Source organism: Cetorhinus maximus, chromosome 2 (assembly GCF_964194155.1).
Source record: "Cetorhinus maximus chromosome 2, sCetMax3.hap1.1, whole genome shotgun sequence".
Lineage (NCBI taxonomy): Eukaryota > Metazoa > Chordata > Chondrichthyes > Lamniformes > Cetorhinidae > Cetorhinus > Cetorhinus maximus.
In genome coordinates, this window is record NC_135880.1 from 83,462,770 (window position 1) to 83,490,035 (window position 27,266).

The 27,266-nt window shown below is 39.9% G+C and overlaps 1 protein-coding gene across 3 annotated transcripts in view; it reads left to right on the forward strand.

Annotated features, from left to right (window-relative positions):
• The window catches only part of dmxl1 (Dmx like 1), a 259,834-nt gene extending 233,963 nt beyond the window's left edge, over positions 1-25,871 (forward strand). For all 3 annotated transcript variants that reach the window (XM_078566607.1, XM_078566622.1, XM_078566614.1), the window contains 6 exons: positions 2,220-2,347; positions 7,775-7,858; positions 7,973-8,064; positions 18,687-18,739; positions 21,430-21,647; positions 22,654-25,871. In XM_078566607.1, coding sequence (XP_078422733.1) covers positions 2,220-2,347; positions 7,775-7,858; positions 7,973-8,064; positions 18,687-18,739; positions 21,430-21,647; positions 22,654-22,887 — 809 coding nt within the window. In that variant the 3' untranslated portion in view covers positions 22,888-25,871. The remainder of the gene's footprint in view (positions 1-2,219; positions 2,348-7,774; positions 7,859-7,972; positions 8,065-18,686; positions 18,740-21,429; positions 21,648-22,653) is intronic.
• Positions 25,872-27,266: the final 1,395 nt, after the last annotated feature.

The window sequence follows — 27,266 nt, forward strand, 5'->3', positions numbered from 1 at the left end:
GTCTGTGCCTTGCCAGTTGTGAACAGCAGCTGGGACATGCTGTTTGATACGATCACCAGTCTTTGGGACATACAGCCTATGTACCTAACATCACACTGGCACTGAAATTCATATCCCACATTACTCATTTCAGTGATAGGCAAAACGTCTTTTTGGCTCGACGGCAGCACCTTGTTATTGGCGAATACCCACCATGTTGCTACTGCATAGTAGCAGCACGAAACAGCTGACTTCACCAGTTGAGATGCCTTGTCCTTCCAAAGTAATCTGAGGTAGGCTGGGCACTTTTCAAGGCCGAAAGTGACAGCCATAAGCCCGTACATGAGTTTGCGTGATATACAGTGCAAAATGATCTGATCATGGTAACCATTATCCTGCAGCATGCCTTTGATGTGCCCTATTTCAGCATCAAGCTTTCATGGTGAGTAAATGGCTCGGGCCCTATTTACAAGGCTGCCAATAAGACCAATTTTACAGCGTGTGGAACTATATGAATCCCAGCGCGTATATTTACCATGAAGGTGGGCTTGCAGTAGACCGTGGTAGAAAATCCCCGGCAGATTTCGCAACTAGTATGCAAAGGAAGGGGAGTTTATTTGACTGCTCCATTTCAAAGGGGAATTTGAGCACAGGATGGAGCCCATTAAGACAGGTAAGGAAATTATTACATGCAACTGCAAAGTTAAATATAGCGAATGTATCATCCACATATCGGAAATATGTGAGGAGTAAGAGGTTAGGTGTCATTCCATCGAAGACATGTTTCTCATGGGGATCCCATGGCAACACCATCTACTTGGGCATACATGGTGTCATTAAAACTGAACTCAACTGCCCAAATTGCAGAGTTCATAAATTCTATGAATACTGATTCACTCAATGATGGCGGGTCTAGATCGCCATGATATAGTGCTGCAGTGCAAATATCTATGACTTCTTTAATAGGCTAGCAATGTCAAATGAGCACATGGGCAGCAGCAGCATTCTCCATGGCAATGCCTTTACCAATCAGAGTCTACTTGCCAACCAATTAGCATGCTCTTCTCATACAGTATAAATTGTTGCTTTCCCCTTATATTGGTATTCTTGTGAAGTGTCCTGATGAATGCAAGATGAAAAGCTTCGGCATGCCTCTGTTTTTCTGCAATACTCAAGCTCTGCACCACCAAACTACTTTTATAATGAGAGTTATATGACCCTGCTGTTTAGTGGCAGGGAAATATACACAGCGAAGAAGGACCCTGAATCAGTATTCTAGTTATTCAACAGAATATGGCATTGCGTAACAAAACAACCCAGATAAATTAGTGTTGTCCTATTTATGTGCCTAAAGTGTGGGAAGTGATGCATTTTGGGAGGAAAATGGGAGAGCCAATATTTACAATTTTTAAAAGTGTGCAAGTCCACATGCCTTTGAAGGTGGCAGGACAAAAGTTGAGAAGATTGTTAAAGCATGTGGGATCCTTGGCTTTATAAACAGTTACATGAAGTACAAAAATAAGGAGTTTTGCATTAGTTAGGCCTTAGCTGGGCAGCACACTTCAGGAAGTATATCAAGTCTTTGGAAGAAGGTGCAGAGGAGATTTATTAGAATGGTACCAAGGATGTGGGACTTCAGTTACACGAAGAGACTAGAGAGCTGGATTTATTCTTCTTTGAGCAGAAAAGATTAAGGGGAGATTTAAAAGAAGTGTTGAAGTTTATAAATGATTTTGATAGAGTAAAAAAGGAGAAACTGTTACATTGACAGAAGGGTCACTAACCAGAGAAAGATGGATTTAAGACAATTGACAAAAGAACCAAAGGTGCGATGAATTTTTTTATGCAGCGAACTATGACAATCTGAATGTTTCCACCTACAATGTGCAGTTGCTAATTGCAGGATAAATATTCTTCTACAAATGTAATTTATATTGGCATTTCTTCAACCAATTGTTTTCTTTTGAATAGTAAAGATTGTGTATCAACCAAACCAAAAGCAATGAGGAATGTTCTCAATACAGCCATGCTTGATAAATCCATTCTTGGCTGGTCTGAACATCTTTTGCCCACTTGATATACTGGAAAAGATGAACAAACATATGAATAGAAGCTAAATGTTCTTTTGATAGTTAATATTTGGTGTGTTTTGACTTTGTAGCTTTTTTAAGTTGTGGATGTTAAAGAAAGTATTGGTCTGTGCTAAATAGTTGACAAGTATTATTTCTGCAATGACTTAGATCTAACTGGTGCTCAGGATGGTAGTGTTCGAATGTTTGAATGGGGTCACTCACAGCAACTAGCATGCTTTCGACCTTCTGGCAATTCCAGGATAACCAGAATACGATTTAATCATCAGGGTAATAAGGTATGATATCCGTGAAAGAGAGCCTACAGATAGTAAGGAAGTAAAATGTGCTTAAAGTTGCTTGAGCTTTTTTATATTCATACATATATGTGTGTATATCTTTCAGCATTTTATCACTACACAGATGAGGACTGACTACTGGAGAATTAAACTATTTGTACTTGGCATGTAACAAAATCATGCACCCCTTGAATATAATGTTTTATGGGAGCTTAGAAATCCTACTATACTGCCCCAAATGATGCCCTAATTCCCAACATAACAGAATGGATATGAGAGTGTAGGTGTAGTTGTGCTTATACTTAATTAGCAAGCCAGAGGTCATGAATTATGAAATTAAATTAATGTAGAAATTTTAAGCACAAAGAAAAGTAACCATACAAGCTATTAGATTGCTGTATACCCAACCAGTTTGTTAATGCATTGAACCTCTCTTCTGCCCCTTCCCTGCAATTCTGACGATAAGTGCTTATGGTTTTCTTCTTTATCCTCTTCCTCTTGTCAATCAAGCCATGCCTGCCCTCAGGCCCTATTTTCACCTACCTGATCAAAGCCAGTACATCACTAGTAATGGCTTTTCTAATGACACATGCTACACCATCAAGAGTCTCCAAAGCATTTATTCTTAGCCTTTTGCTCACCTGCATGCTGCGCTTGGCAACATTATTCACTACTCTGGGATAGACTTCCACATGGGGAGACAGTGGCGTAGTGGTATTGTCACTGGACTGGTAATCCAGACACCCAGGGTTTGAATCGTGGCAGTTGGTGGAATTTGATTTCAACAAAAATAACAATGACCATGAAACCAGTCGATCGTCGTAAAAAACCCATCTGGTTCACTGTCCTTTGGGGAAGGATACCCGCTTTCCTCACCTGGTCTAGCCTACATGTGACTCCAGATCTTCAGTCCTGTGGTTGACTCCTAAATGCCCTCTGAAATGGCAAGCCACTCAGTTGTATCAAACAGCTACAAAGTCAATAAAAAGGAATGAAACCGGGTGGAACACCCGGCACAGACAAACCCAGCCCTGTCAACCCTGCAAAGTCCTCCTTAACGATATCTGGGGGCTAGTGCCAAAATTGGGAGAGTGTCTCACTGACTAGTTAAGCAACTGCCTGACATAATCATACTGACAGAGTCATACCATCACCATCCCTGGATATGCCGTGACCCACAGGCAGGACAGATACAGTAGAGGTGGCGGCACAGTGGTTTACAGTCGGGAGGGAGTTGCCCTGGGAGTCCTCAACATTAACTCCGGCCCCCTTGATGTCTCATGGAATCAGGTCAAACATGAGCAATGCTGATTACCACATACTGACCCCCCCCCCCTCTCCCCCTTAGCTGATGAATGAGTACTCCTCTATGTTGAACACCACTTGGGGTGAGCACTGAGGGTGGCTAGGGTGCAGAATGTACTCTGGGTGGGGACTTCAATGTCCATCACCAAGAGTGGCCCAGCAGCGCCACCACAGACTGAGCTGCCTGGGTCCTAAAGGACATAGGTGCTAGACTAGGCCTGCGGCAGGTGGTGAGGGAACCAACAAGCGGGAAAAACATACTTATCCTCACCAACCTGCCTGCCACAGATGTATCTGTCCATGACAGTATTGGTAGGAGTGACCACTGCAAAGTCCTTGACATGAAGTCTTCGCATTGAGGATACCATCATCGTGTTGTGTGGTACTACCAATGTGCTAAATGGGATAGATTTCGAACAGATCTAGCAACTCGAGACTGGGCAATCACAATCTGTAACCTCATGGCCTGGCATATTCCCCACTACCATTATCACTAAGCCAGGGGATTAACCCTGGTTCAATGAAGACTGCAGGAGGACATGCCAGGAAAAGCACCAGGCATACCTAAAAATGTGGTGTCAACCTGGTGAAGCTACAATTTGCGTGCCAAACAGCATAAGCAGCAAGTGATAATCAGAGCTAGGTGATTCCACAACTAACTGGTCAGGTCTAAGCTCTGCAGTCCTGCCACGTCCAGTCGCAACTGGTGGTGAACAGTTAACTCACTGGAGGAGGAGTCTCCACAAATATCCCCATCCTCATTGTTGGAGGAGCCCAGCACATCAGTGCAAAAGATATGGCTAAAGCATTCACAACAATTTCAGCCAGAAATACTGAGTGGATGACTCCAGAGGTCCTGAGCATCACAGATGCCAATCTTCAACCAATTTGATTCATCCACGTGATATCAAGAAACAGCTGAAGGCACTGGATACTGCAAAGGCTATGGGCCTGACAATATCCCAGCAGTCGCTCTAAAGACTTCTACCCCAGAACTTGCCACGCCCCTAGGCAAGCTGTTCCAACACATGCATTTACCCGGCAATGTGGAAATTTTCCCAGGTATGTCCTGTCCACAAAGAGCAGGACAAATCCAACCCAGCCAATTACTGTCCCATCAGCCTACTCTTCATCAGTAAAGTAATGGAAAGGATCATCAAGCAGCATATGCTTAGCAATTACCTGCTCAATGACGCTAAGTTTGGGTATTGCCAGTGTCACTCAGCTTCTGACCTCGTTACAGCCTTGGTTCAAACATGGACAAAAGAGTTGAACTCCAGAGTTGAGGTGAGAGTGACTGCCCTTGACATCAAGACAGATTTGACCTAGTGTGGCATCAAGGAGCCCTAGCAAAATTGTAGTCAATGGGAATTGGGGAAAACTCTCTGCTGGCTGGAGTCATATCAAGCACAAAGGAAGATGGTTGTGGTTGTTTGAGGTCAATCATAGTTCCAGGACATTGCTGCAGGAGTTCCTCAGGATAGTGTCCTCAGCTGACCATCTTCAGCTGCTTCATCAATGACGTTCCTTCCATTATAAGGTCAGAAGTGGGAATGTTCGTTGATGATTGCACAATGTTCAGCACCATTCGCGACTCCTCCGATACTGAAGCAGTTCATGTCCAAATGCAACAAGACCTGGACAATATCCAGGCTTGTGCTGACAGGTGACTAGTAACATTCATGCCACACAAATGCCAGGCAATGACCACCTCCAACAAGAGAGAATCTAACCATCGTCCCTTCATATTGAATGGCATTACCATCGCTGAATCCACCACAATCAGCACTCTGGGCATTACCATTGACCAGAACTGAACTGGACTGGCCATATAAATACTGTGGCTACAAGAGCAGGTCAGAGTCTAGGAATCTTACGGCAAGTAACTTACCTCCTGACTCCCCAAAGCCTGTCCATCATCTACAAGGCACAAGTCAGGAGTGTGATGGACTCCTCTCCGCTTGTCTCGATTAGTGCAGCTTCAACAATAGTCAAGAAGCTTGACACCATCCAGGACACAGCAGTCCACTTGATTGGCACCCCTTCCACAAACATTTACTCCCTTCACCACCGATGAATGGTGGCAGCAACGTGTACTATCTACAAAATGCACTGCAGAAACTCACCAAGGATCCTTTCAAACCCACCATCACTACCATCTAGAAGGACATGGGCAGCAGATACATAGGAACACCACCACCTGGAAGTTCCCCTCCAAGCCATTCACCATCCTGTCTAGGAAATATATTGCCGTTCCTTCACTGTCGCTGGGTCAAATTCCTGGAACTTCCTCCCTCACAGCACTTTAGGGGTACCTACACCACAGGGTCTACATTGGTTCAAGAAAACAGCTCATCATCACCTTCTTGAGGGCAGTTAGGGATGGGCAATAAATGCTGACCACCTCCTGTAAATGAATTTTTAAAAAAATAATATATTGGCTACTTCCACCTCCAAATCATCATCCGCTTCTGGCACTATCTCAACCCATCTTCCACTGAACTCCTGAGTTATGCCTTCATCTCCTCACCAGACTCAATTATTCTATTGCTTTCCTGCCCGATCTGCCATCCTCAAGCTTCTATAAATTTCAGCTAATGCAATACTGCTTCTGTTAACCTATCCTGCACTTATTCTCATTCACTTATCACCCCTGTTCTTGGTGACCTGTGTAGACTGCTGATTTTTCTAATGCATTAAATTCTTATCCTTTTGTTTAAATCTCCCTGTGGCCTCAATCCTTTGTAACCTTCCTTCTCTAACCTTATAATCCACACTCTTCACACTCGCTATTCCATTCCTCTTGTGCATCCATGCTTCCCTTGGAAATCATGCTTTTAGCAGCATAGTTCTGACTCTCTCAAATTCTCTCCCTGATTCCCATCACACCCACCTTGCTTAAACTTGGTTGTAAAGGTGGGTTTTATGATCACCCTTCCTAATCTTTCCTCCTTTGACTAGACATCAAGTTTTCCTTTTTTCTCAGTGAAGTGCTTTCAGATTTCTTTCTAAATTCAAGTTGTTACCCGACAGTGGAGGAACTTGACAAATTTATTCGTCTGGCTGGCGTGTGACTCTTATCCATGCCAACTCATGCCCCCACCCAGCACAGTTGCCCCTTACTATCCCCAGGCCAACTTAATGCTGACCTGCCCTTAACACCCCGCATGCCAAATCACCCAGTACCCATCATGGACAGACCTTAGGGGTCATGTTGCAATGAAATAGAATAAAGGTCTAAATATCTATTACAGCACTCACTGTAATAAAATGAATGCTCCCATTCACGAAACCCATTAAAATCTTTTACATTTCTCAAGCGTTTAATCCCTTATAAAAACAAAGTCCTATTCATAACCCCAAGTCAAAGACTGCTAATGCTTTAATAACCTCTTTGAGCTGTCAATCAAACTGTGAACTAGGAGCCCCTCTGCTGAGATAGTTATAGGTTGTGGAACCCACCCCCCCAAGTATTCATAAAGAGCCCTTAGAGTTATGTCAACAAACAGCTATTGTAACTGCTGGAACAGAGGATTGTTTTTTACTTCACACTGACAAAGGCAGGTTTTTTTTTAATTTTTAAAGGGTTGGGGATTTAAATAACTTCACAGCTTGACAGTTCTACAGACCTTATACGCCCTTCAAGAGACTTACATCTACTCTAAAAAATTTGTAACTCCCACACCGTGGTTTAAGGCCCCTGCTACAGCAAAAACGAGGCCTATCTGAACTGATCACTTGAGTTCAAATGGCCCAGCTGAATTTGGGTTTCCCTCGTGTGAGTCATGCCCCACCCCCTTTCCCCTACCAGCAAAAAATGGGATCTGTCGAAATTGGAGGTGGAACTCCAAATCTAGTTGCCATCCGCCATTTTGAAAGGCCCATGGAGTCGCTATGATTTTGCAAAAACCCGGCCTTCTCAGTTAGTGAAGCAGTTATGAAATTTAGTTCACCTGCTTAGAGTTTCAAAATGCTACTAGTAAAGAAACAATTTCAATGTGTGCCTTTGCATTGCTATTTAGCATTTGAAAGCAAAAACTGCCATTAATGGGTCCGAATAGAAATGCAAAATTATGTAGCCTCTTTAGATTAATGAGGTATGTAACCTTGTCTTTTTATCAGTTTGGCATCGTTGATGGAGATGGATTCCTGAGCTTCTGGCAAACAAATCCAATTGCTTTAGGAGCTACACCAAAACCTTATCTGGTGAGCTGATAAATAACTGCCTTTATATGTTTAAATCTAATATGTTAATTAAAAAAACCTGTAACTTATTAACATGCTGCATATTCAATACTCGAATTATGTTTCATTTTTCAGACCTGGCAGTGCCACAACAAAACTGCAAATGATTTTGTTTTTGTTAGTTCGTCTACTTTAATAGCAACAGCAGGACAGTCTAGTGACAACAGGTAAGATGAACAAATTAATGTTTATTTCTGAGCATGACTATAAGATGTTTTGGTCCTTTTGCTTTTTTGATGCCACACTATACTAGCTATGGCACTTTCCATCCTTGCACATATACTAACTTGTCATCTCACTAACCTTCATAAGGAAGTTACCAGAGCTTAACTAAAGGGGGAGGCGTAGTGGTATTGTCGCTGGACTAGTAATGCTCTGGAGACCCAGGTTCGAATCCCACCATGGTAGATGGTGGAATTTGAATTCAGTAAAAATCTGGAATTAAAAGTCCAATGATGGCTCTTAAATGCCCAACCAATGTCTTCATCAATGACCTTCCTTCCATCATAAGGTCATGTTCGCTGATTTGCAACTCCTCAGATACTCAAGCAGTCAATATCCAGGCTTGGGTTGACAAGTGGCGAGTAACATTCATGCCACACAAGTCAGGCAATGACCATCTTCAACAAGAGAGAATCCAACCATCGCCCCTTAATGTTCAATGGCGTTACCATCACTGAATCCCCCACTCAACATCCTGGGGGTTAACATTGACCAGAAACTGAACTCGACTAGCCATATAAATACTGTGGCTACACCTGACTCCACAAGGCACAAGGAATGTGATGGAATACTAAAGAAGCTGGACAAAGCAGTCCACTTATTTGGCACCACATCCGCAAATATTCAGTCCCTCTAGCATCTGCAGGAATTCACCAAGGCTCCTTAGACAGCACCTTCCAAACCCACGACCACTACCACCTAGAAGGACAATGGCAGCAGATAGATGGGAACACCACCACCTGGAAGTTCCCCTCCAACTCACTCACATCCTGACTTGGAAATATATCGTCGTTCCTTCGCTGTCGCTGGGTCAAAATCCTGGAACTCCCTTCTTAACAGCACCGTGGATGTACCTACACCACATGCAGCGGTTCAAGAAGGCAGCTCACCACCACCCTCTGAAGGGCAACTAGGGATGGGCAATAAATGCTGGCCTAGCCAGCGAAGCCCCACATCCCATGAATGAATAAAAAATAAATAAATATTTAGTGGATTCTACATTACAATAAGTACTCTTTGAAAAATGACTGCGCTCAGAATCACCTATGTGCTTCTGAAACTTAACAAGTAGCGTCATCTCATAAGTACTATTTTTAGCTTTGCAGTGAACTTCAAAAACAATTTTCTGCTCACCATCTAGCTTCCTTTCTAAACAAATTCCTTTTTTGAATTGTGTGTCATAGCTATGCCATGCATGAACTATGCATGTATTTAGTCAGAATGATCTGATTGCTCAATGAATGCTACTGAGTCAAATAGACAAAACGTTTCAGTTCAATCTAATCTACATTCAGATAACCAATTACAGTATGGTTGAGGTCAGAAAGAATAATTGTTCACAAGGATTCCTGCTCCTCATCGATATTCACTAACAGTGCATGTGTACGACGATTGGACTTTTTGAGAACCAACCTTAGCTATGATGATCTTAATTAAGAAACAGCCTGCTAAGTATCCCAGCAGGAGCAGAAATGGACACCAAGGTGGAAGTAGGCACTTTTTGTGATGAAGAGTATATGGGTTAGAAAATTCAGCTTGGGGTCTTTCAGGTCACCGATTTTGTGATCAATCTCAAAAGCCCCATATAGAGAAGGGAAATGGCATAAATGGTGTGGGTGCAGAGTTTGTGGCAGGGACCAAAAACAATGGTTTCAGTATTATCAATGTTTAATTGTACAAAATTGCAGCTTATATGTGGCCATGGTGTACAGGTCAAGAGAGGTGGTGAAGAGGTTGAGCTGGGTGTTATCAGTGTACATGTTCAAGCTGCAAAAAATAATTTATATATTTTATACTTAGTTTGTTTGCCTGAGTTCTTTTTTTCAAAAAAAAACTCTGAAATTTTGTGGACACCTATTAAAGTGCCATTTTATCCCAATTTCTTTAACTTCCTTGAGCATTAGAGAAATTGTTAAAATATTTAGATAAACAATGACTGGAAGATGGTCAAGTTTAAAAGTTGAGTATCTGAATTCTCGAAGCACAAGTGGAAACAGCCAGATTTGAGCAGATGAGCAATAAAGTAAAATGATAAGCGAAACCAACACCTCTCCAACCCATCCACTAAGCACATCCTCCCACCACAACTGACTTGGCTTTCAGTTCTAACACACAACCTTGCAGCCATATCCTCCCATGTCCCTAAGGGCTTTATTCCCCCTCTCAGGTTGCACTCAATTTGCATCATTACCCCTTACAGTAAAACGCTCCCCTCCCCCCTGCCATTAACCTAAATTCTTGTTCGCTGCACTCTTCATGTCTCCCCACCCACCCACCCTCCAAACATCCATCTGATTCGGATAGTTATTGGACTATGGATAACAATGCATTAGCTGCTCTCTTCAGTTGGAAGGAGATTTATCGTGATATAGAGTTTCTACTGACAAACCCTGCCATTGTTACTCTATAGACATTGAAATAAAGATAATGGATTTAGTTCACAGAAGAATCTCACTTTTCAGCACAAGCCTAAGTTCATACCATGGAGGTGCTCTGAATTATAGTTGCATAAATCTACTACATGTTTATTTGATGCCATTTGTTAAATAAATTATTCCTAAAGAATATAATACATTCCTTTATCACAATCCCTGGTCAAGATGGCAGCACAGTGGTCGACTATCAGGGACAGAGAAAGGCCCGGGAGTCTTAAACATTTACTGTGGACCTCATGAAGGCTCATGCTTTCAGATCGAACATGAACAAGAAAACTAAGGGCTAATCACTACCTACTGCCCTCACTGAGCTGATCAATCAACATTCCTCTATGTTGAACACAATTTGGAGGAGACTTGTTGGGAGCAAAGACATAGAATATACTCTAGGTGGGGTACATCGATGTGCATCACCAAGAGTGGCACAATAGCTTCTCACTGCTGAGTACATAACTGCTGAAAAGGGCTAGCAACAGGCAATGAGAAACCAACATGAAGTGAAAACCTGCCTGACCTTGACTTCACCAGTCTACCTTTCACAGTTGCTTCTATCCATGATAGTACTGGTTGGAGTAACCATAATCCTTGTGGAAAGCAAATCCCAAAGTCCTGTCTATACATTGAGGGCACTCTCCATTGTATTGAGTGCCCCTGCCACGGTGCTAGGGAGAGATTCGAGACAGATCCAACTATTCAAAACTAGATATCAATGACGCACTATGAGCCATCAGCAGCAACAGAATTGTACTTCACCACAATCCGAAACCTTGTAGCCTGGCACATCCCTCATTCTGCAATTACCATCAAGTCAGGGGACCAATCTCAATAGTGGAGTACAGCACCTGAGTGCAAAATACAAGGCTGAAATGCTCACAGCCACCTTCAGCAGTAGTACCAAGTGGATAATCCATCTCGGTCTTTTCCTGAGGTCTCCACTGTCACATGCCAATATTCAGCCAATTCGATTTACTCCATACAGGAACACAGAAATTTGACGCAGGAGTAGGCCATTCGGCCTCTTGTGCCCGCTCCACCATTTGGTAAATTTGGCTGATTTGATTATGGTCTCAAACTCAATTTTCCTGTCTGCTCCCCATAACCCTTGACTCTCTTGCCAATGAAAAATCTATCTAACTCAGCCTTTAATATATTCAAGGACCCAGCCTCCACTGCTCTCTGGGGAAGAGAATTTCTCAGTTTAACAACCTCAGAGAAAAAATTTCTCCTCATCTTAGTGTTAAATAAGAGACCCCTAATTTTTAATGTGTCCCCTAGTTCTAGACACCCCCACAAGGGAAGAAGTTCTCTCAGCATCCACCCTGTCGAGTCCCCTCAGTGTTTCAATAAGATCACCTCTCATTCTTCTAAACTCCAATGGATATAGGGCCAATCTGTTCAATCTTTCTTCCTAGGAAATTTCCTTCATCTCACGAATCAGTTGAGTGAACATTCCATTTGCCTTCCTCATCACTTGCTGTACCTGCATATTAGCTTTTTGTGGTTCATGTACTCCATACTATAGAAAAGGCTATGGGCCTGTCAGCATCCCAGCTGTAGTGTTGAAGATTTGTGCTCCAAAACTAGTTAAGTCATTCAAAACTGCTACATTACTGGAATCAACCTGACAATGTGGAAAATTGCCCAGGGATGTCTTGTCCACAAAAAGCAAGACAGATCCAATCTGACCAATTGCTACAACACAAAAGCAAAATATTGCAGATGCTGGAAATTTGAAATAAAAATAGAAAATGCTGGAAATACTCAGTTTCAGGTCAATGACCCTTCTTCAGAACTGAGGAAATATAGAAACGTAATAGGTTTCAAGGAAGTGAAAGCCGGGGAGGGGGCAGGAAGAACAAATGGGAAGGGCTGTGTTCAGGTGAAGTGCAGTAGAGCCTAAATGACAAAAAAGTTTCATGGTACGTAAGCCAAAAGGAGTGCTAATGAGTAAATAAACAAAGGATGTGTGCAGATGAGATGTGAATGGATGGATAGCAGCCATTCAAATATCAAGTGAAGGAATAAAGAAGGAAATGAGAAAAAAAAGAAACCCGAGAAAAAAGCATGAAACAAAATAGAGGCAGAGGTCATGATCAAAAATTTTTGAACTTAACTTTGAGTCCAGAAAGTTGTAGAGTACAGAGTTAAAATATGAGGTGCCATTCCTTGAATTTATGTTGACTAATTATCATCCCATCAGCAAACTAGTGGAATATCCATTATCCACCATCTTAAACGTTCACTCCCTCCACACTGGTGCAATTTGGCTGCAGGGTGCACCATCCACAAGATGCACTGCAGCAACTCACCAAGTCCTTACCACCCAGAACAGCAAGAGTAACAGATGTATAAGAGCATCACCACCTCAGAGGTTCCCTTTAAGTCACCCACCATCCTGACTTCAAAATATATCATCATTCCTTCATTGTCACTAGGCCAAAACCCTGGAACACTCTACCTAACCACAGTGTAAGAGTACCTTCAACATATGAACTATAGCCATTAAAGAAAGTGGCTCACCACCATCTTCTCGAGGGTAACTAGGTTTGGGCAACAAATTCTGGCATTGCTAGCAAGGTCCACATCACAAGAATGATTTTTTTTTAAATTTCTCCTTAGACTGAGCGGATAATATACATATGAGCATATGAAATAGAAGCAGAAGTAGGCCATTCGGTCCCTCAAGCGTTCTCCGCCATTCAATAAGATCATGGCTAATCTGTTTGTGTTTTGAATTCCACATTCCCATCTACCCCTGATAACCTTTGACTGCCTTGCCTAATAAGAATCTGTCTGCCTCTGCCTTAAAAATATTCAATGACCCCACCTCCACTTCCTTCAGAGGAAGAGTGTCCCAAAGTAGCACAACCCTCAGAGAAAAAGTTTCTCCTCATCTCTGTTCTAAAAGGGCAACCTCTAATTTTAAAACAGTGCCACCTAGTTGTGGGCTCACCCACAAGAAGAAACATCTTTTCTATGCCCACCTTGTCAATACCATTCAGAATCTTATATACTTCAATCAAGTCACCCCTCACTCTTCTAAACTCCAGTGGAAAAAAGCCCAGTCTGTCTAATCTATCCTCATAAGACAACCTACTCATTCCAGTTATCAATCTAGAAAACCACCCCTGAACTGCTTCTAATGCATTTACATCCTTCCTTAAATAAGGAGACCAAAACTGCACACAATATTAGAGATGTGATCTCACCAATGCCCTGTATAACTGAAGGATAACATCCTTCTATGTTCAATTCCCCTCGTAATAAACGATAAGCCTTTTTAATAGCCGCCTTAATTATTTGTCGTACCTGCATACTAACTTTTTGTGACTCACACCAGAATACCTATATCCCTCTGCACTTTAGAATTCTGCAGCCATTCTCAGTTTAAGTAATATTCTGCTTTTTTTATTCTTCAAAGTGAACAACTTAACATTTTCCAACATTAAACTCTACCTGTCAGATATTTGCCCACTTATCCAACCAACCTATCTATCTGTCTGCAACCTCTTTATATCCTCTTCACAACTTACTTTCATACCCATCTGCAAATTTAGCTACCATGCCTTACTCCCCTCATTTAAGTCATTGATGTAAATTGTAAAAAGTTGAGGCCCCAGCTCAAACCCCTGCGGGACTTCACTTGTCACATCCTGTCAATCACATAAAGACCCATTTATGCATACTCTGTTTTCTGCCAGTCAGCCAATCTTCTACCTGTGCTAATATGTTACCCCCTGCACCATGAGTTTTTTTATTTTCTGCAATAACCTTTGATGTGGCACCTTATCAAATGCCTTCTGGAAATCCAAGTGCAGCATGTCTACAGGCTCCCCTTTATCTACAGCGCATGTTACTTCTTCAAAGAATTCCACTAAATTGGTTGAACACGGTTTCCTTTTCACAAAACTATGCTGACTCTTCCAGACTACCTTGAGTTTCTCTAAGTGCCCAGCTATAACCTCCTTGATGATCGATTCTAGCATCTCCCCCACAACAGACGTCAAGCTAACTGGCCTAGAATTTCCTGTTTTCTGCCTCCCTCCCTTCTGGAATAAAGAGGTTATATTTGCTACTTCCCAGTCTGATTAAACCTTTCCAGAATTGAGGGAATTTTGGAAAACTAACACCAACGGATCTGCAACCTCATTTGCCACCTTTTCTAAGACCCTCGGATGAAGTCCATCAGGACCCGAAGACTTGTCAGCCTGCAGCTCCAGCAGTTTGCTCAGTGTTACTTCCTTAGTGATTGTAATTTCACCAAGGGCAGAATCTTGCCCTTGTCAGACGGCAGCAGTCGGGAAGCTGACTGCGGCCCGCAATCGGGGCCAGAAGGCAATTTCACGCTGGCATAGAGCTGCCTCAGGGAGATGAAGAGTTATAATTTAAAAAAATAAAGAAATTAAAAATGTAATAAAACATGTCCCCTCATGTGACATGTCATATGAGCAGGGACATGTTATTAATTTTTTAAAATTTTTATTTTTTATTTGCTTTAACTTAACTTAATTGATAATTTAATGGCCTTAATAGGCCTTTTAATTGTCAGCGGGCACACTGCCAGCTCTGGCATGTGCCCGCCCACTGAAATATCACGCGACTGCACCTTGATGTCGGGGCGCTCGCCCAACATCAACACGTGTAATTTTATGCTTGAGCGGGTCAGGCGTGCACCCACCTGGTGAGCTAAAACTTTTGCCCCAAATTCCCCTCTCCCTTCCAACTCCAAATTTACAGCTATTACTGGAATGTTTTTCTGTTCTCTATAGTGAAGAAAGAAGCAAAATGTTTATTCATTTCATCCAGCATTTCCTTATTATCTGCATGAATTCCCCCCGCACTGTCACTCTCCAGAGGACCAACACTCACTTTACTTCTTTAACTTTTTGAATACCAGTAGAAACTCTTGCTTCCCGTTTTCACATTTCTAGCTAGCTCTCTCTCATGCTCTAATTTCTTTCTCCTGATTAACCTTTCAGTCATTCTCTGCAGTTCTTTATATTCTGACCAATCTCTAAACTGCTGTTCATCTTTGCACAGTTACATGCTTTTTCCTTAACTGCCTTAGCTAACCAAGGATGGTGGATCCCCCCCTTTGAATTTTCCTTTATAATAGGAATATAACTATTCTGAGTATTCTGAAATATTGATCTACCTCCTATCCTAGTATCCCGGTTTATTTTAACTAGCTCAGCTTTCATGCCCACACAGTTGCCCTTATTTAATTTTAAAATGCTAGTCTTGGACCCACTCTTCCTCCTTTCAAACTGGATGGTAAATTAAATCATATTGTGGTTGCTGCTACCAAGGGGTGCCTTTATTCTGAGGTTATTAATTAATCCTGTCACGTTGCACAATACCAAGTCTAATATAACATGCTCTCTAAGATAGAAACAAAATACTGCGGATGCAGGAAATCCAAAAACAGAACAGAAAAATGCTTGAAAAACTCAGCAGGTCTGACAGCATCTGTGGCGAGAAAAACAGAGTTGACATTTCAAGACATATGTGAAGGGTCATATGGACTCGAAACGTCAACTCTTTTTATCTCTGCACAGATGCTGTCAGACCTGCTGAGTTTTTCCACCATTTTTCTGTTTTTCTTTCTACAACCTGCTCTCTGGTTGGTTCCAGAACATGCTGCTCTTAAAAAAACTAACTCAAGAATTCTACGAACTCCTCATGGAGGCCACTACTGCCAGCCTAATTTTTCCAGTTTATAAGTAGATTAAAATCACCCATGTCTGTTGGCGTCCCTTTATCACAAGCAGCTACTATTTATTCTTGTATACTTTGTCCTACATTGTGGTTACTGTTAGGGGGTCTGTAGACCACTACTATCAGTGACTTCTTTCCCCTACTGTTCCTCATCTCTACCCAAACAGATTCTATATCCTGATCTCCTAAACCAAGGTCATCTCTAACTATTGCACCAATGCCATCCTTGATCAACAGTGCTACCCCTCCGCCGTTACCTAGCTTCCTATTCTACTTGAATATCATCTCCCCCTCAATGTGCAAGTTCCAATCCTTGTCATACTGCAGCCACACCTTCGTAATGGCTATCAGATCATATTTATTTCAGTGTGTGTCATCAATTCATTTACTTTGTTATGAATTGTGATGAATTGAGCATTCAGATATAGAGCCTTTAGTTTTGTTTTTTTTTGTTATCTTTATAATATCCAGCCTTGACTATTGGAGTATTCTTAGGTTTTATCACTCTGCCCCCTCTGCTATTCTATGACCCTCATTTCCCACATTACTATTATGGTCTCCTGCTTTGAATCAACCCCTTGATTTGCCACATCTACCCAAGTTTGATCCCCCTCCCCCCCTTGCTTAGGCTAAAGCCCTCTCTACTTCTCTCGTTATGCGATTCGCAAGAGCACACATTCCAGCACGGTTCAGGTGTAGACTGTCCCAACAGTACAGACCCCACTTTCCCCAGTACTGGTGCCAGTGCCCCACGAACCAGAACTCACATTTCCCACACCAGTCTTTGAGCCACGCATTCATCTCTCTAATCTCATTTGTCCTATACCAATTTGTACGTGGCTCAGGTAATAATCCACTGATTATTACCTTTTGAGGTTCTGCTTAATTTGGTACCTTGCTTCTCATACTGACTGCAGAACCATCTTCCTTGTCCTGCCTATGTCATTGGCACTTACGTGGACCATGACAGCTGGATCCTCCCCCTCGCCACTGCAAGTTCCTCTCCAGCCCTGAGTAGATGTCCCGAACCCAGGCACCGGGCAGGCAACACAACCTTCTGGACTCTCGCTTTTTGCTGCACAGAACAATGTCAATTCCCCTCACTATATTATTCCCTACTACCACTACGTTCCTTTTTGCTTCCTCTGCTTGAACAGCTTCCTGTAGCATGGTGCCATGGCCATCCTGCTCATCCACCTTGCAGACCTCACTTTCATCCACGCAGGTTGTGAGCACCTCAAATCTGTTTGACAATTGCAAAGTCTGAGGCTCCTCCACTACTGTCTGCTCGGCCCCCATTACCTGCCTCACTCATGGTCACATACTCCTATTCCTCACTGCTGACTAAAACAGATGACCCTCTTCTAAAAGGTGTGACCATCTTCTGGAACAAAGTGTCGACGTATTTCTCCCCCTCCCTTATGTAGCGCAGTGTGCGCAGTTCGGATTCCAGATCAGTAATCCTGAACTAGAATTCCTCCACCTGCTTACGTTTTCTGTAGATGTGTTTGTCCTGGATCGCCTTGTCATCCAAAAGCTCCCACTTTCCACAGCTGCAACATAAGACCTGTCCTGCCATTATTACTTATGTTATTTAGTTAACTTAATTTAATTAACTTAGAATAATTCGTATATATGCCATACTTCTATCCCCCGTGCACCAAGTCCCCACGTGAGCCTAATTTGCTACTTACTCAGCCTCCATCTCACTCCAACATAGTTGTGTGCCTCCTTGCGCGCCCCTTACTTATTTGTAAATGTTTTCCAGATTGTGAAATTAAACCATCATTGTAGGCTTAAGAAGAAACCAGATCCAGAGGCTAAAGAAAGAAGTCTGATTTGAGCCTAAAAAATTCTCTCTGATTGCTTAGCCATTGAATGGTAGTGCCTTTCACATGTAATCTCAACCTCAGTTTCAATTTTTGGCATATTTTAGCCTTAGCTACAGTCATTGTTCAATGTAACAAGACCCTTGTCTCAAAGTTGACCCTGGAATCTCAAAATCTTGGAGGAGTGGTACTGGTACCACTTCTAGCGATCACATCAACAGGACAGATCAGCATGTGTGTGGTTCATTGATTTTTGTATTTACATAATTCCTTGTGAGATATGGCATTCTTCATTCTATTTGTAAATCTTGTTTTGTACAATGTAATTTTCTTCCATTTCTCATCTGGATTTCCCCATTTCTTCCTTTTTATGTTGACATCTATTTCGAAGTTATAACTTGCTATCTATGACTATAGTATTTCAATTATGGTCAAAACTTTAAAGTTGGAACATGCTTGAGAATGAGGAGCTCGATACAAATGTCAGCCTCAAGTTCAACTTTTTTGAAGAAACAAAGGAAATAAACTTATGAATGTAGGTAATATGACGTATATTTGTCACAATTACTTTTTCTCCCCCTCTAGGAATATCTGCCTCTGGGATACACTTGTGCCACAAACCAATAGCCTAGTTCATGGTGAGTTTAATAGAAAATATGTGGTGTCAAATTCACAATAACATCTATAATGAATCTTTATAGGCAGTAGTTATTGAAAAATAGTTGGCAGAATAATTGAAGAAAATCAATTAACTTCAGCGTATTCATTTGCGAATGATACATATTGTTTGCTTTTCAGTTTGTTATGGTACAGCCGATGGTAAATGCTGAGCTGCTCAAATCCCAAAGGGAAACTTGAAACAACTGCCACACTGTTTTGTAATTTGTATAAATTTCGAGATGTGTGCCTTGAATTCAGTAATAATAAGACCACCGAGTCTTATAGGTTTCTTACAAAGCTAAATTAAACCTTTATTAAATTTAAAAAATGATTTTAAGCAGATACAAAGGTTTACAAATTACTACAATGATGACTCCTAGCTCCCATAGTTAATCTAACTAACTCCCGTTTACACCTCCGTTAAGGCAACAGTAAAACAACATAGATTTAAACAGACCCAGGCAAAGCACACACCCTAGACAGTCGAATTCAAAATGAGTTTTTCTCAGCCTCAGTTTCTTGTAGATAGCAGCTTGACGCTTACAAGTTGGAGGCTATCACACTTGTTAGATTTTAAAATGCCTTCTTTCATACACACAACCTCATGTCCTTTATACAGATTTCCCCTTTGAATACAAATTCCCATTGTTTCACTATGTCTATGGACTTTACTTCTCTAATAATAAAAATCTATTATAGTACCAATTTTACCAGTAACATTTGGGGAAAAATAAGCATACTATTTCTTAACTTCTACTGGCTAGGTGAAACATTTCACCCCCTCTTTTGAATTCAAAATTCTAGTTAAAGATGCAAATGTTCCCTAAACTTAACCTATGTTTACCTACTTAACATTTCAAACCTAGCTTATCTTCTGATACATCAAAGCCTTCAGACCAGCTACCTTTAACTCAATTAAGTCCCAGACACACCCATAGACATAGACCCCACTATTACTCTACAATAAATTCCAATAACATTATGAAAATTATTATATTTTCCTGACACAGTTAAAAGTTTCCAAAAAAACATTTTTGATTTTTTTTTTTAAACAAGATTTACTGTTCAGCTGCTGAGGCCCAGGTTTTGGAACACTCTCCCTAAACCTCTCCTCCATTCTACTGCTGTTTCCTCCTTTAGGACACTGTTTGACCAGGCTTTTGGTCTCTGCCCTACTACCTCCCTGCGTGGTTCAGTGTAAAATGTTGTCTGATAATGGCCTTTTGGATCACCTTGAGATATTTTACTACTTTAAATGAGCTTTGTAAATGCAAGTTATTGGTGCTGAAAAGGCAGTGTCAGATATATTCTACACCATATTTAAATCATTTAAACTCTGCATAGCATTTCTGTCTTAGAGAATTGTGACTTTTTTTGATGGAGTAAGCATTAAAGGAATGGATTTATGTGTACAGTACAAAGTACATATTTTAAAATACTATTTAAGCACCTATTTGATTATGCTAGGCATGGCTGAATACAAACTTAGCCATCTAGTAATTGGAACTCTTTTGAACTGCAAATTTACCTTTTTCCTCTTTATTTTAATTGTGTACTTCAGAATTGTATTTGCACTATTGGGATACTTTATTTTGCTTCAGCTACTATCTTTTGAGTTTACTAATGCTAACGAGGAGCATTTAGAAAAGCGCACACAAGTGTAATTTCAATTGTGCAATAAATCTTTAATGTATTTTTCCCATTTATTTCATTAAAAGTTTTGTATTTTAAACTGAAATGATCAGAGAAGCTTTGTGCTACATTGTGGAAAAAGTGCAGTTTAATTTAATTTGGAATGATTCCTTTCCTTTATTTTATACAGAGCCTTCTGTTGCTTTTATATTTCATTAAAGATGTGTTGGCACTATTGGCTCGCAACATACATGCCTTTTGCAGTTTCCAGCTGAATCCACTAAGTCCAGCAACCAGGAGACTTTATTTACTTTTAACTTGGGTCTTCCCAACTCAGGTTTTAAGGAGTGTGGTAAATTTATTTTGGGGTTGTACCCCAGTTGTATGAAATTTGTGTGTTAGGAACCTGTGGCATGGGCATAGGTCTTGCACAATATCAAAGCAGCTTTAGGAAAGCTGGGTAGCATCTAGATATGCTCTATCTTCCTGTCACCTTCAGGCTGAGGTAAGGAATTCACTCTTTGCTGTACCTAAACACCATGTGAAAAAAACACAAGTATGACTGTTATAAGCATACAGTTTAACAGTGTCACTTGCTCATAGTCCATGTTAAAATACACATCCAATTGTAGAGTCATTGTTATTGAGTTGTACTTCCAACTATACATGCTTTTAAGGCCATGCAAAGCAGTGGTCTGCGTATGTGTACTTGCATGTGCCCTGCTCAGTGGCTTTCAGATGCTGATTGGAAAGTGCATTTCACTATTCGTGGCTCATTTTTTAATATAGAAAACTGATAGCGTTTTGCATTGTCAGAATGATTTGTCTTTGGTTCCCAGTGAGTCAGTTGATCTGTAAAACAAAACATTTTGGTGCAATTTGTTTTGAGGAGTTTTTACTGCAGGATGTGAAAACAATGCAAATTCTAGTGTAACTAGTTGATATTGTCTAGAAAGTTTATTTGAAAAACTGTACAGGACTGCCAGATTATCCATAAACAAGGTGACTGGTTCAATGTATCGTTTTTACATTCCAGCTTTCACCTGTCATGATAGTGGAGCCACCGTGTTGGCATATGCATCAAAGCAGCAACTTTTGATATCAGGAGGAAGAAAAGGTTACATTTGTATATTTGACCTACGTCAGAGATTACTGCGTCAAACTTTTCAGTCTCATGATTCACCTATCAAAGCAATTGCTGTAGATCCATCAGAGGAATACTTCATTACAGGGTCTGCCGAGGGTAATATGAAGGTACAAGTGATATATAAAATATTATTTGTCAATTTAAAATAATATTGGCATACTTATTTGTAACTAGAAATGTTTTTTTTCCCAGAAAAAAAACAGCAATCTTAAAGTATCTAAACATTTACTGGAGAATAACTGAAAATATGCCAGAATCCATAACCCTGTTTTAGGCAGCACCAAGCCAAAATGCTGCATTTTATAGAGGATTGTTTAGGACATGAGTGATTTTTGAGTCCATTTAAGCTTGCTCCATGTTATGGGTCAATACTTTAGTCATCCATAATCCATTCATAAATTTAAAGATCACAAAATCTGTCTCACCCTCTCCTCCTGGTTTCATGTTGGAAGTCCCATTTCCTTTGTGGAAAAGTCCCACGGATTCGGCACTCATTGTAATATGCAGACAATTATTAACTTATACAATGTGGAATGCAAGGATATTCTGCTTGGATAAGTCCGACTTCCATGTGACAGATTTTTCCTTCTTGCACTTTATCTACTGGCTACATAAAGTACATTAGTACTAAGTACAGCATTTTGCCTTCTGAAATAGTTATTTTGGTAAAGTACTATTTATATTTTAAAAATGTCACAGGGCAAAGTTGCAAGTAGAGTGTGATGGTACTGGAGAAGATACACACTTTTGATGAAGCTCCAATGGGCTGAAAGTTGGCATCTACAATCTTCATCATCTTGAGTTTTGGCTTCAGCCTTGTTGTTTTGAGGTGGTTGCTGAGCAAAACTCAAGCATGTCCCCACAATTAAATGAATTAGTGAAAACAGTCACTGGCCTCCTTTTGCCAGCTCAGAAGCCATTGGAAGAGAATTTGAGGTAGCAGTTTTAGCACATGACAGTCAACAACATTTAATGCATGACTCCAGGAGATTAAAGTAATATCCTTAAAATATATCCTTGATGGGTGGAGAGGATTATAAAAGTTTGTGAACATGCCTTGCAATAAACTTTTTAGACTGCACTCTGTTTACACTGACTTGCTTTTACTTTTAGGTTTGGAGCTTGTCTACTCACAGCCTGATTCACACATTCTCAAATGAGCATGCTCGGCAATCACTCTTCAGAAACATAGGAACGGGAGTCATGCAAATAGAAACTGGTCCAGCAAATCATATGTTCTCGTGTGGAGCTGATGGAACAATGAAGATGAGGATCCTGCCAGATCGTTTTAGCACAGGGAGTGGGAAATTAGATATCTGGCAAAATGATGTTAGATTTATACTATGATAGTGATATCGTCAACATAGCCCCTTAACTTAAATTCAGATCTAAAATATTTTGTGTATTAAGTGTAAGGAGAACATTGGTACCACAGAGAGATGTGTTGAGCTGAAGTGGAGATTTTCTTTCTTGTTTTAATTCTTAATGCACTGATGCCTTAAGAAAATTGTAAACTTATGAATTTTGTTAATAATTAAAACTAGGAATTCTTGAATCTAAATGTGTCAAACTGTAAGAATGAAGTAATTTTATTGTACAATAAGGTAAAATGTGTTGCTGCTAAAAAAAAAAAGCTTTTCTTTGTTGATACAGGTTGCCGGTATTTTTTGAAGTGTCAAAATGTACAGCGCTCTAAAGAGAATCAAATAGTACAAGATACAATAATTATCTTTTTTATGCTTGTATTAAGAGTTTGTATATGATAAGGTGATCTGAACTGTGACCATTCCTTGTTTATTTGCCTTAGGAAGCCCCTGAAATACAAGCTAGAGATACTTATTTTTTTGCTTAAAATCTTCAAACAGGAGAACATAGCTAGTGTTCTGGGTGTTTGTGGCAAGGGAGAATTTTTAAAAAACCTTGCACAGCATTTTACAATAAAATGGAAGGTAAAAATATAAAAAAAGAAATCCTTTGTCTTGAGCTATAGCTGTAAATGTGATCCACTAAAGTTTAAATGGTTCTTCCACTGAGACAATAATATCTAAATTAATTGTTATCTCTTTTTGTGTGCAAGCATACATAGCCATAGGGAACTGCAAGCAGCCGCTACTGCCAGTGCCACTTTGTAACAGTCCAATAATGGGTGTATTGCAGTCGAGCCAAGATTACTCAATATCTGAATTTAAGAAGATTAGTAACTCATGATGTGGGGAATCATGACACGCAGCTGCATCCTACAGTCCATTATGCAATGTATTGGTATGAAAGAAAATTGTTTTAAAACATTTTTTGACCTAAACTAAGTAGTTAAAGCTCTATTGTGAGTTCTGTTAGTAAAAGATTAGAAAACCTTTGCTGCAATAAGGCAGTAAATGGACATCGATCATTTATCTTGAACATCCTAGGTTGGAAAGGATTAATGATATGCAGAGTTGTTCAATTTTAAAAACAAATGTATCTTTTATATGGTCAAATGTTTAAATGCAATGCTTGATGGAAAATAAGCCAAAACCAGACTAATGGTTGGAGATTTCCTTTCCTGAAAGCAAGTTGAAGTAAAAGTTGCATATTTATAAACCGATAATTGATTATCCTTTGATATGACTAAATGTATAGTGTGTGAAGGAATAATTACTTCTTGAGATAAATTTTGAGCAAATGCCCTCAGCTTCAACTTCTAATATTTACCTTTGCGTATGTTATGATTCACTACATTCAGCATTCCTGTTCTAAAACAAAAGCAAAATTTCCACACTTCTGATTTTTTAAAAAAACATTTTTTATGCTTTTTGGATGTTTCCCATCTAATGTCATGTACCAGTACCAGTGAGGGAAGGGTGACAGTTCCCCTAGACTTACTTCACCTTCCTTTTCTGTGTCAACTGAAAAGACATGAATGGAAGTGGAACCATGATTACTTGACCATCCTATTTTATTTTAATTCCCTCTCCGCACAAGGAACATCTGCCCTTGCCAGCATGTACTGATCAAACTGACGAATCAGGTATTCAGAACATTGGAAAATGCTGAGCTAAACCTTTACCTTACCAATTTACCTATCAAATTCATAATGTCACTGGTTCACTTTTTAACTAGTCATTTTTGTGTAAATCAATTTACTTTTATAAAAGAAAGGTAAGCACCCATCTTTTTAGGCCAACTAAAAGGATATGTTGTGTTAGGATTAATGAATTGCACTAGCACTATGTTAGTCAAACAGCAGCTACTTCATTACAAGATCCAGATGTAAAAGTATACAGCAGTACAAATTGAACCTTGTACAATTGGAAAACTTCCTTATATTCCATCAAATGCAGGAATAATAACTGCTTTTTAAAAAATATATATATTTGCTATTGTTTCATGCACACGCAATATTGGAAATAATCATTTTTAGGTAAAGATCTTAGCAGTTCACTTATTGTGAATGAAAGCACATTGTTTTATAAGTGTTGATAACCTGGGTTATAAAACAAATAAAGCATTTTGTGTATTGCTTAGCAAAGAGGAATAAAATCTTATGTTTTTGTAATGGGTTCACTTTTTAATACGCAGTTGTCATATGCCACAGTGTGTGTATGAAGTATAAGATTAAGCATGAAGTCAAGTGCACATGTAACCTTAACTGATCACAGTTTTATGTATCTATTAATTTCATTAATTATATGAATTTTTGCTTTGCAAATGTCTTCATATATAGGCATTACATGCACACATTTACATTCATCATAGTATATATAAAGGACTTATTCAGGGTTGCATTTTTGTTTTCATTATATACTCAGGTCTTTGCTTTAAAATGTTTCAGTATAATTAAAATACTTATTGGTAAAACTTAATTTTATCTGTCAGATAATCGCGTTTGTTTATTTAATAGGTAAGAGTATAACAACAGAAAGGAAGAGTACAGAAGAATCAAATCTTGGTCATTTTAATTGTGCAATAAAATGTACTAATCTTATTATAGAGCAAAATTTATGAAATACTATTGATATATCTGAAAAAAAACTTTTTTTCCTCTTTCCCACTTATATGGAATATGCTGTAATAATTAATTTCAAAGAAAATACTGCACAGCTTAATCATTATCAGTGACTCCTAAATTACCCAGAGATTTTGAACTCAGCACCTAAAGTAAAAATTAGCCTTATGCTTTGAATCGTAATGAAAGAGAAATATGTAATTCCAAGTTAAAAATTACTGGTGCTCAGCTTCTGGTTATATTATCAGAGGCTGGCTGTACTGAATTTTCTTCAAACAGAATTATGTCAATCATGTTGTACTTAACATAAATAATTGTTTCAATAAAACAGCTATAGAAGGAAAAACATTTTGGCATGGTTCTTATAATGTGGAGCTCCTGTTGTAGACTTTGTAACTGGAGATAAAGAGCATCTCTTTAAAGAGAGCTTTGTCATCCCTCCTAATTTATCTAATTAAATACAAATTGGTGCTGCTGTTAAACTCTGTCACATCCTAGTGGTATTCCTTCCTGAACACACTACTTGCTATACTTTATCTCAAAAATTCTTCATTTAAATTATTAAGCAATGCATCTATAGTACAAAAATGACTTTGCATTATCAACAATAGATTTAATTGGCAGTCTCTACTTTCCCCACCTCACAACTTCCAGGCTTTGACACCTTTGTTCAGATCCAGATACCACCACCTTCCCTCTAGAAACTGGACAGAATGTGCAAAGAAAGAATGAATTTGCACTTGTCTAGTCCCTTTGACAATCTGCAAATGCCCCAAAAAGCTTAATGGCCTATGAAGTACTTTTTGAATTGTAGCTACTGTACTCTAGGGAAAGTGGCAACCAAATTGCAAACAGCAAGGTCCCACTGACAACAATGAAATAAATGACCAGGTCATTTTTTTTTTTAAGGAGACCAGCTTTTTTTAAACTCAACTCATTTTTCCAAATAAAAGGTGTTGCAATGTGAACCTCTATGGACCTGAGCTATGCCTGCCTTTTCTTGGCATACATGGAACATTTTTCACTCCCATACTACTCTGGTCCCTTTCCTTACCTCTTATTCTAGTATGCAAGTGCCACTTCCTGCATTCATGCTGAACTGGAAAATGTTATCAACTTTACCTTTAAGGACATAAATAGAAGCAGAAGTATGCCATTCGTCCCTTGGAGCCTGTTTTATCATTCACTGAGGTCATGGCTGGACTTCTACCTCAATGTTATCTTCCCACACTATCTCCAAACCCAATAATTCTCTACCAAATATTTAGCGACATCTATCTTGAATATACTTGATGACTGGGCATCCACAGATCTCCTGAGAATTCCAAAGATTCACAATCCTTTGAAGAAATGTCTTAAATGACTGACTCCTTATCCTGAGATTGTGACCCCTCGTGCTAGACTTGCCAGCCAGGGGAAACATCCAATATTTACTACATTGAGTCCTTATAAGAACTTTATATGTTTCAATTAGATTACCCCTCATCCTGACCAGAATCTACTCGATTTCCCGTCATAGACTGAATCCTGAGATGACAGGATTGAATCTTCATTGCACTCCCTCGAAGGCAAGTATCTCCATCCTTACTTGAGGAAGGATGTAGTTGCACTGGAGGCGGTTCAGAGGAGGTTCACTAGATTGATCCCAGAGATGTGGGGCTTGTCTTATGAGGAGAGATTGAGCAGTTTAGGCCTAGAGTTTAGAAGGATCAGGGGGGATCTAATTGAGGTATATAAGATG